This window comes from Arachis hypogaea, chromosome 8, assembly GCF_003086295.3.
Source record: "Arachis hypogaea cultivar Tifrunner chromosome 8, arahy.Tifrunner.gnm2.J5K5, whole genome shotgun sequence".
NCBI lineage: Eukaryota > Viridiplantae > Streptophyta > Magnoliopsida > Fabales > Fabaceae > Arachis > Arachis hypogaea.
Window position 1 is genome coordinate 7,467,166 of NC_092043.1, and position 9,481 is coordinate 7,476,646.

A 9,481-nucleotide genomic window follows, 5' to 3' on the forward strand; every position below is an offset into this window, starting at 1 on the left:
ACATGTGAATATTCAAAAGATATGGATAACTACTACTAATTTATAGTTGTTCATAAAAATAAATAATTTTTCGGATTCTTGTTTTTTCTAGAGCATATATTATGCACAGTATACTTTAATGGTAACATACAAGTATTTCGTTAGTTTAAACAACTATATCATCTCATCTCATCTCATCTCATCAATGGAAGCTTATAATTGAATATAGTAGTGAAAATACACCAAATTGATGGACTCAATGGGGAAAGAAAAAAAGAATCACGTATTGAATATACTCCTAAGAATATTTGGTGAGTTTATATGCTGATATGACATTACCAATGAGAGCAAAACTGCGTGTAATTAAAATATAGTAGCAAAATTATACAGCAAAGATGGAGTCCAAAATATTGATTCTAGTGAGCTGATATCATATTTGAAGGCTTCATCAGCAATAGGGTGGATCCATAAATGCCCATTCTATGATTTGTTCATACTGAGTAGCAGCATTTACCCAAGTATAGTCTCTTGTCATTCCTCTTCTCATCAATCCCTCCCAAGAAGACTTGTATTCTCTGTATGTTTGTATGGCATATCTCAGAGCCTATCAATCAAAATAAAAATAATTAGACGACGACCACGACGGCGACGGCGACCACAAAAATAACAAAGGAAATGAGGATATGGTAGTTCTTTTAAAATAATGTTGACCAAAGAAGCCGCCCACATGGATCAAAGTTCAATATCTTTTAGACAATTAAATTAAAAATTAAGGACGAGTAATTGTAATTGTTGTTGGTGTACACAAAACATTTTCTAAGGTTTGTTCAAGTCCTATAACAGTGATGGAAAATGAAGCAATTAGTTATTGAATCCCTCCCCCAAATGGGTTTGTTTCCCTTAGTTTATCTTGTCTACTGGAGAATGATCTGTAAGTATCTCTATAAACATTTAATAACAAGCGCCCAGACATGCCATGATTCTATATTGAGGTGAGTGTTTCCTTCAATCTAATCCTTATGAGGAAGAGAGAGATTTATCTAAGAAGAGAATTCTAAAATAGTGGTTGATACAAATTATGCTTACCATAGGATTAGTCCATAACTTTTGTTTTCTATCTATGATGGGGACTCCTCTATGCACAAAAAAGAAGGAAAAGGAAAGTAGGACAAGCTATGCTAGGTCTCACATGTCACAACCACAAACTTATGTTGTAACCTTATTGGTTAACCAAAGTGGCATTGACTAGAAAATTCCACATCAATTTGCATTTTGCAAAGGCCAAACAACATAAAAAGGAATATTCTTGATTGAATAACAGGACACTGTCATAACATAACATATATATTTAAAAAAATAATGAATCTGAATGAATAGGAATCTTACCACTAACATGTTCTCCTTTGTTAGTGGAGAAAACGTCCACCTGTTAGTCAAGTTAAAAAGACAGTCATTCAATTTCCTATAGTTGTAAAGTTTATAAATCAAAATTGCATTTGAATTTTCAAATGAAACTATAAGTTGAAGAAACAATCCAAGCCACTGAAGACAAGGACAAACATACCCTGTGCCTTCATCATTTTTCACTTCAGCAAATGGGTTAAAATTTTGAACAGTGTCCTGTTAAAAACAACCAAAAGTTAAAGGCGTCAATGGAAGGAAACCAAATCATATTGAACAAGTCAATGGCTAAAGTTTCCTCGACTAACTCTCAGCCCCCCGGTTTGATGAACCACTGGTATAGTTCCATATCTCATTGCATACAACTGATTTAGTCCGCAAGGCTCGAATGTCGATGGCATCAATAGTATATCACACCTGGTCATAATAGGAACACAGCAGTAGTAAGAAGCATGACCAATGCAGAAACATTACAGCATAACCTGTTAATTGTTCTAGGAAGGATTCATAATCTTTGGGATTACCCTGCAGTTATTCTATGAGATATTGGAACATTAAATCCAACCCAACCCCGAAATTTATCTCTATAAGTAGCCTCTGTTGCTCTCATCCAATCTTCGTATGCAGGATTTCCAGACCCAAGCATTACCTGAAGATTGAAAAACAATTAGACAGGGTCAACCAGATATGAAGGCCACAAATACAGTACAGCAAATTCCTCTGAAATAATACTTACATATATCAATTAGTATTTGAGGGGCCTCAAACATATTCCCAAGTGTATAAATATTTAATATTTTATTTAGCAGGTAATCATAGCCTACAATTTCTAAATTTAAATTTTGTATGCTACTACATTATGGTTTTAAAGATATATGTGCCCAGAACTAATTTACAAAATCACTTACAAACTGAACATCATCTTCCATGAGTTCTGCAATTCCCATGCGAATCAGCTCAATTCCTTTTTGATAGTCTAGCCTTCCAATGAATCCAATCTACAATTTGCAGCTATAATCAATAAAAGAAATAGTGGATCAAAATTTTATGCAGCAAATTACATAAACTTACCACTGGGCAATCGGGTCTCTCTGGGAGACCCAATTCCTTCTGCAATTCTATCTTGCATTTGACCTTCCCAGAGAGGTCATCAGCAGAATATTTGAAAGGAATATATTGATCAGATGAAGGGTCCCATTCAGTAACATCAATTCCATTTGTGATCCCTAAAACAGTAACAGAGTCATTACAAGGTTGAGCTTTGAGGTGCATCATTTGATGAAGGATTAACAACATAGTTCCTTCATCCTTGGTTTGATTTTCCGTATTTCAACTCACCAAACCACATGTAAGTGTTAGTATTAGGCATGGACATACGGTTGACAGAAAAGATAAACAAAAAAAGAAGCATCTTGACTCTAGTGATTATTACAAAATAATAAGTTCTCTGCTACTGTATTTATGAAACCACATCAGGGCTATAACAAAGAAAACAAGTTACAGTAACTCCAAAGTTCTACTTAGATAATTCAAACCGATACATTTATTACAAGTTCAACAGATTCTACAACAATAAGTCCAGATAAGTAAACAACCGAACAGATACCCAAGCATCTTATTCTAAAAAGACTATGGAGAAATATACATGCACTTTAGCTTTCTCTAAAACATGAAATTCCCTCAGGAGTTGTGCTAGAAAGCGTAGGCTACAAGAAAAAAAGAGTTTGAAGGAACATACCACTGAGAACACTTTTTCGATCTTTCAGTAGCTCATGTAGACCATATCCACCTTCACTAGTTGTGATTTCCCAGGAATAACCCTGGCAAAGAGATCCAGGTTTTACAGATTGCATGTGATCACAGTATCAAATACAAGACAATTATACGAAGCATGTTATTACATCATAGTAAATTGAACAAATTGATGCAGGCTTTAAAACCTCAAGGAAAACAGAAAATATTGAGCACCATACAACCAAATGTTTTGACTCAATAAACAGCAGCAACAAAAATATGTGATGTTCAGGATAATGACCTTGCTTACTGTAACTATCCGATCTGCTGTAACAATGGCACCTTTCAAAAAATTGACAGCTTCACCAGTGTCGAGAGCATGCATCCTTGCCCAATTGGGGAACACCCACTCCAGTGCTCCACGCCACTCCAAAGGTAGCCCCAAGTTACCATATGTAACTATAGGTTCCACTCCCTGAAATATAGCATCATCAGCTTGTTTGCTGATATAAAAAGACTAATGACAAGAGATAAACTATCTAACAATTAATTATAACCAAACCCTGCAAGTTTTTTCCACAAGTCCACACATAGTTTCATAATATAAATTTGTATATTACATTTAGGTTTTAGCCAATCATGCATCCTAGATTTGCATTTGGGACTACAGATCAAAGACAATCAAGTGAGTCAACAACACAATGAACCTATCATTGCCAAACAGATGTGTCTTTTTATGCATCTATAAACTAGAGAATATAAAACTCTGCGTGTGTATGAGATAGTCAAGAAACACCAGTATCCTCTTATCCAAGTAATCATGTAGTTAGGGTTATATAAAAATTCAAAATAAGTCCCACCTAGTATATGATTAGTGCTTGACCTGCTTGGTTGTTAGTATAAACCTCAAATAAAAAGTATTAAATTTTCAACTTTTGGAAATGCAATTTACTATTTTAAGATCTTTCTGTCTAATTTCTAGGATGAGTTAGAAATTCTCAACTAAAGGAAGCCAAGAAGAAGGCATAGAGTGAAAAAACATAAAATAGAACTAATAGAGACCTCCTTTTTCTGCCTGAGAAGCTTGAAAGCCCAAGTTAAGAATGCATTGAGGTCAAAGGCTCAAAGCACAATGTTATTGATCCTATTCTTAGTAACATAAAAAAATGGAATTAGTTTACCTGGTGTGCAATGTTATGTATAACTAATACACTGCGTGCATCCTTATATACCCCATGTGGACGATACTTTGCTGCCAAAAGTCTGCACCAAAGTTGAAGCAACAGTACCAATTATCAGCAAGACTGTAATATCACCTCATATTATCATTGGAACTAAGATAGTTTTTGCAAGAGTGGTTCCATTGGAAAAGAAATAGGAGGGGGATTGTTAAAAGAGTAGAGAAAGGTAGGCATGCATACACTGGAACAAGGCTGGCATGCCAATCATTAACTAGGAATAAACATCTTTCTCCATAAGTGTACCCTCCCAATGGAAGCACCAATGGGGCTTCACATGCAGCATGGCAAAGTAAAGTGTACCGAAACTGTAAAACCAAATGAGAGGTAAATTTATCATTATTTTGAAGTAGAATACACATCTAGATCTATTATCAAAGCTAGAATTGGACAGATTATACCTGATTGTCCCCAAAAGTGCCATACATGTCCCCATATGGACTCCCTGCTCTATGAAATGAAGGGTGATCCACAAATACCTAAACATTGTAGCAGTACTGAGCACCATCAATACAGAGTTGAAGTACATGCATGCTAGGAGGGAAAAATTACAAAAGGTTTAAACAATCTATCAAAATTAAATTCCATGAGAAATGGCTATAAAAATCTCAGGAGCTCTTAGTTCTTACCCAATCAACACCTTTCCTATACTCATGGTAAAAGCCAACTTCTTGAGCAGCACCAAAGCAATATATTTTGATGTTGCAATCCATGTCAACTGCACCAGAATACCTAGCATCCTCAGAAGTACCATGCATATATCTTGGCGAGACGACCATAACACGGTGGCCACGAGATGCCAGTGCTATTGGCAAAGAACCACAAACATCTCCAAGGCCACCAGTCTTTGAATATGGAGCAGCTTCAGCAGTAACAAAGGTAATATTATAGGACACCTTCGCCTCAGCTTTCTCTTCTAACTCTTCTCCAACCTTAGCCTCAGCTTTCTCTTCTAACTCTTCTCCAACCTTAGCCTCAGGTTGTTCTTCTGTCGTGGTCCCTATATGTCATTCATACTCTAGTCAGCTCTACTAACCAAAATCATGGCATCCTCCAAAATTTGATGGATGCAGGATTACTCATATACAATGAATTAAGGGAATTCAAGATTCAACAGAAAGAATTCAAGATTCAACAGAAACAAGAAACACTTAAAAAAGAAATGATGAAAGGGAGAAAGAACAAACCGGAGCCAGGAATCAAACGGAAGCCAACAAGTGAGCCAAAATCATCTGTCTCTCTGGCCAACAAGAGACCCCTTTCTTGTTCTTGTGGTTGCTCGTCTTTGAAGGGAAAGGGGTTGTTTTCGTCATGGGAAGCAGGAGGACCAACCTCGCCGGAAAAGGATCTTGTGAGGCGCAGGTTAGCATTTCTAGAAGCTCTTGTAAGCAGAGAAGAAGGGAGATGGGAACCTAATTGGAGATGCGAGTGCCTTACAAAAACAAAGGAATGGTGATGAATAGGAGTGAGTTGGAGAGACTCCATTGGAATGGTTCGATTTTGGAAGGAAAGGATCGTGAAGGAGGCTAAGAAAAAGAACAAGAATCACATGAAAGAGTGACGTGAGAGAAAGCAAGAAACTAACAAAAAGCGGCCTAGTGTGAAGTGTGGGGTCGCGTGTGTCAGATCCACAATAACCGCCAAATTCCGGGAACAAACCACCGTGCCTTTTTAAGCTACTTAAACCTCTAACAATGGAACCATCCAGATCCTCATCCTTGTCTTCTTCTTCTCATCTTCTGATTATAAAACCCTTCACCACCACAATTCTAGATTTCTTTTAGAATCTTTCCACAATGGACCAACTTCACTCAAATCACATTATTATCTTATAAAATATATGTTGTGCATGATAAGATAAACCATATAATATAACTTTACATTTTTAAATAGGAATTACAAAACGGAAAACATCTTCCTGCATGTTACAATCTCCACTCTTTTCTCGAGTTACACACTGCTGCTAGTGACATCAAACACATTATTACACTACTACGATAAATACGAATGCGTGTCAAATGACCAAAGTGCGGATCATAAAAAACATCATATATAATTACATTTTCTTTTTCCTTCTCGGAATTGTAATGAAAAGGCAAGTCATGCCCAACCATGGGCTCCAAGGAGAAGAGCAAAATCTTCCCCACTAACATGATCTGGGCTCCCGCCAGAAATTCGTCTAGATTGTAGGCGCACCCCATTTATCTTTGGGCTTGGGCACCTTGGAAACTGATAGGCTGCAGTGGGCCCACCAGAGCTAGATGAGTCAAAGCCCAACCCAACAGCAGGGGTTCTCCTTGTGGAAGTGTTCCAGTTGGGCCCAGGTGAAGGCCGTTGCTTAAGTTGGCCCTGACCCCTAACCTTGGCCTTTGCAGACTGGGTTGGGGCCATGTAGCTTGGCACAGTTGCACCTCCACTGTGCTGTCTCTGGTGTTGCAATTTGGAGATAGGGCTTGAATTAAGGTAGTCTTGGGCCATTATTGGATCACGAGGCCCAAGCATGTCCATCTGAACCGTTTTCTCTTGGGACATGTCATCGGTGTGTTGTGATGACATCCAACGCTCCAACCAGTTCCAATCCAATTGTGGAGTCTCACTCTTCTGGTAGTTGAAGGCGTAAGCAAGAGCTCTCTCCCTCTTCATTGTAGCTTCATGTTGTCTCTCCTCTTGCTTCTTCTTCTCATGACTTAACTGGATTCTGCGAGCCCTTACTCTTGCCTGAACTCGAACCAATGCTTGCATGCACCGCATTGTCATCTGCGCTTGCTTCCGCACATTATGTCCCCTCACAAGTGCCTGCAGCCTCACCAATCCCTTCAATGCACGCAGTGCACGTCGAGCCTACACCATTCAATAAGTTTAAATTTTGTTATCTAGATTATTTTTCATTAGTAATAACTTTTTGTTAGGTTTATTTACTCTTATACAAAATTAATTATAACTGAACCTATATTATTACTAAAAAGTGCGTGCAACAGTAGAGTGGGTGGTTGGCTTATTTATGGATTAGACCAAACCCTATTCTTACAAGGTATCCTCTGTAGTATGATTGAATGAGTACCGCCGCCCTTTCCTCCTTGGAGTGGCGTCCATAACCCGCCATTCTCACAACTCTAGCGGCTGCCTGAGCAGCCGCCACGGCAGCTTCCGCAGCTACGGCAGTGGCAGCGGCAAAGGCAATGGCATGATTTCTGTCCTCAGCCACTGGAGTTGATGTGGTGCTACCCTCATTAGTTCCATCAGGAGAACTCTCTGCAGGAAAATGCTCAAAAGACACAACTTCTGCTGCTTCCTGCTGCCACTTGTCTTCATTCTCCTTCTGAAAGTGAAAATCATGGATCAAATCTTAATTATTTAGATCTAAGAAAAGTTTTATGGTGATGGGGGATCTAACATAGGACGCACATGATGATGAAGGAGAAAGATGTGATGGGTTAGGTGGTGTGATAACTATGTGACACAAATATTTGATATCTGATCATATGATAGGGGACCATATGCACACATAATTACATGCACATATACTTGAAATGGGTGGATGGTCCTAATAACAAGGGCCAGAGCAGCTCATACTTTTAGGGGTTTCATAAAAGACAACAATAAGTAAAAATGACAGTTGCTATACTTATGACATATGAAGCAGAAACAGGTCTTAATTAATTCTGTAAGGTAAGGTTGTGATGATATCCTAATAACTAATTGAAGAAATTAAAATTCTGCATTACTAGATAGTGATCAATGATAAATTGATAACATAGCATGTATAGTGAGAATTAAAATAAACATACATGATTCTCCAAGAAACAAAAAGAAGGAAACCTTGTTGTGTGGAAGGGGTGAGTTGGAGTCCTTAGGGAATGACTTGAAAACTTTCTTGACCGAAGAGAACCAGCTTCCCCTCTTCTTCCCCATCTGATCTTCTTCTGTATCACATGCAATCCAGCAGATACAGAAGATGGAACACCATCTGTAACTGCCAGAGAGAGAGAGAGAGAGTAACAATGTAAGTATGTAAAGGGCGCTGGATGGCGCGGTAGGAATTAAATAAGATCACGTTCACGGATGAATGCACACGTCAACTACCGCTACTATTATCTTGGGTATAGCTACATAGATAGAATATAAAGACAAAATTATCTATAATTCATTGAGGTGAAAATAATAATATTCTTCTATTTTCCTTCTTCATCATGTGATCAATCACGAGCCTCAACCCTAAGTCACACGCCATGTACGCTGCTCACTCAATTCTTAGTTCAATTGACCCCACTGCCTTTAACATGGAATCTGCCAAACCACCACACAACTTCCCAATTATACATTAACATTAAGCTTAATTAAGCTGCATATCACATCTAATTTACTCTCTTCATTATTAGGAAACAAGTCACTCTTTTATGACTTAGACCATCACATATCACAAATTCAAATTATTTATGAGAAAGTCTAGGGATCAGCAGAAATTGTGATATATAGCCATTAAAAGTAAAATGAGTAATTATGTACTATTGGATATAATTTCCTACCATTAAACACACTTATGATGGCTAATTGATGGTTATATATCACAATTTCTATTGGCCTCCTAGCATTCTTCATTATTTTTATATATATATATTATCACTGTCATCATCTAACTAATATAATAGTCAATTTGTTAATGTGCAAGTATAAAGAATAGTGTATGAAATTAGTCTCACATTAAAAAAAATAAAAAAGAGTAAAGGGTTTATAAATTGAAATAATCCTTCTAACTAATTTTTTATTGATTGAACACTTATCTTAGTGAACGTTGTCGTTTGTAAGTACAATTAGGTAGCGTTTGTTTTCAGGTACTGAGACAGAGACTGAGAGACTGAGACTCAGTATCGTGTTTGTTAGTTCAGAGACTGGTACTAAAATTTTTGTCTCTGTCTCTAAAATTTCAGTATTTCAATACCTCCAAAAAGTAGGGACACAGGGGACTGAAATTTTTAGAGATGAAGACTAAAATTTTAATAATATTTTATACCTAAAATACTTTTATTTCAACTAATTAATTTCAATTTTACCCTTTATGCAAATTAAATTAGAGTTTTATTCTTGTTTCAATTCCTGTCTCTCATTTTGCACCAAACAGAATACTAAGA

General features: G+C 37.2%; 2 protein-coding genes across 2 annotated transcripts; both read right to left on the bottom strand.

The window, feature by feature from the left end:
* Positions 1–176: 176 nt before the first annotated feature.
* LOC112705899 (soluble starch synthase 1, chloroplastic/amyloplastic) lies at positions 177–6,158 on the bottom strand. Its single transcript, XM_025756914.3, has 14 exons — positions 5,540–6,158; positions 4,982–5,352; positions 4,754–4,831; positions 4,536–4,660; positions 4,296–4,377; positions 3,416–3,589; positions 3,119–3,200; positions 2,452–2,606; positions 2,289–2,378; positions 1,905–2,029; positions 1,689–1,797; positions 1,544–1,599; positions 1,366–1,405; positions 177–583 (listed from the first exon to the last, which is right to left on the bottom strand). The coding sequence occupies exons 1-14, from the start codon at positions 5,835–5,837 to the stop codon at positions 428–430; spliced, it is 1,941 nt and encodes a 646-aa protein (XP_025612699.1). The 5' UTR covers positions 5,838–6,158; the 3' UTR covers positions 177–427.
* A 47-nt stretch (positions 6,159–6,205) lies between these two features.
* LOC112705900 (protein IQ-DOMAIN 21) lies at positions 6,206–8,595 on the bottom strand. The gene is made up of 3 exons (XM_025756915.2): positions 8,172–8,595; positions 7,381–7,671; positions 6,206–7,193 (listed from the first exon to the last, which is right to left on the bottom strand). The coding sequence occupies exons 1-3, from the start codon at positions 8,262–8,264 to the stop codon at positions 6,453–6,455; spliced, it is 1,125 nt and encodes a 374-aa protein (XP_025612700.1). The 5' UTR covers positions 8,265–8,595; the 3' UTR covers positions 6,206–6,452.
* Positions 8,596–9,481: the final 886 nt, after the last annotated feature.

What these genes read in the sequence shown, in the direction of transcription:
- LOC112705899 (XM_025756914.3), bottom strand. Translation starts at nt 5,837, where the DNA reads ATGGAGTCTCTCCAACTCACTCCTATTCATCACCATTCCTTTGTTTTT. An exon ending in CCGTTTGATTCCTGGCTCCG is followed by an intron (nt 5,353 to 5,539) that starts GTTTGTTCTTTC and finishes AATGACATATAG; the next exon opens with GGACCACGACAGAAGAACAA. An exon ending in TGGAAGATGATGTTCAGTTT is followed by an intron (nt 2,030 to 2,288) that starts GTAAGTGATTTT and finishes TTCAATCTTCAG; the next exon opens with GTAATGCTTGGGTCTGGAAA.
- LOC112705900 (XM_025756915.2), bottom strand. Translation starts at nt 8,264, where the DNA reads ATGGGGAAGAAGAGGGGAAGCTGGTTCTCTTCGGTCAAGAAAGTTTTC. An exon ending in CACCCCTTCCACACAACAAG is followed by an intron (nt 7,672 to 8,171) that starts GTTTCCTTCTTT and finishes TTTCACTTTCAG; the next exon opens with AAGGAGAATGAAGACAAGTG. An exon ending in CATACTACAGAGGATACCTT is followed by an intron (nt 7,194 to 7,380) that starts GTAAGAATAGGG and finishes TGAATGGTGTAG; the next exon opens with GCTCGACGTGCACTGCGTGC.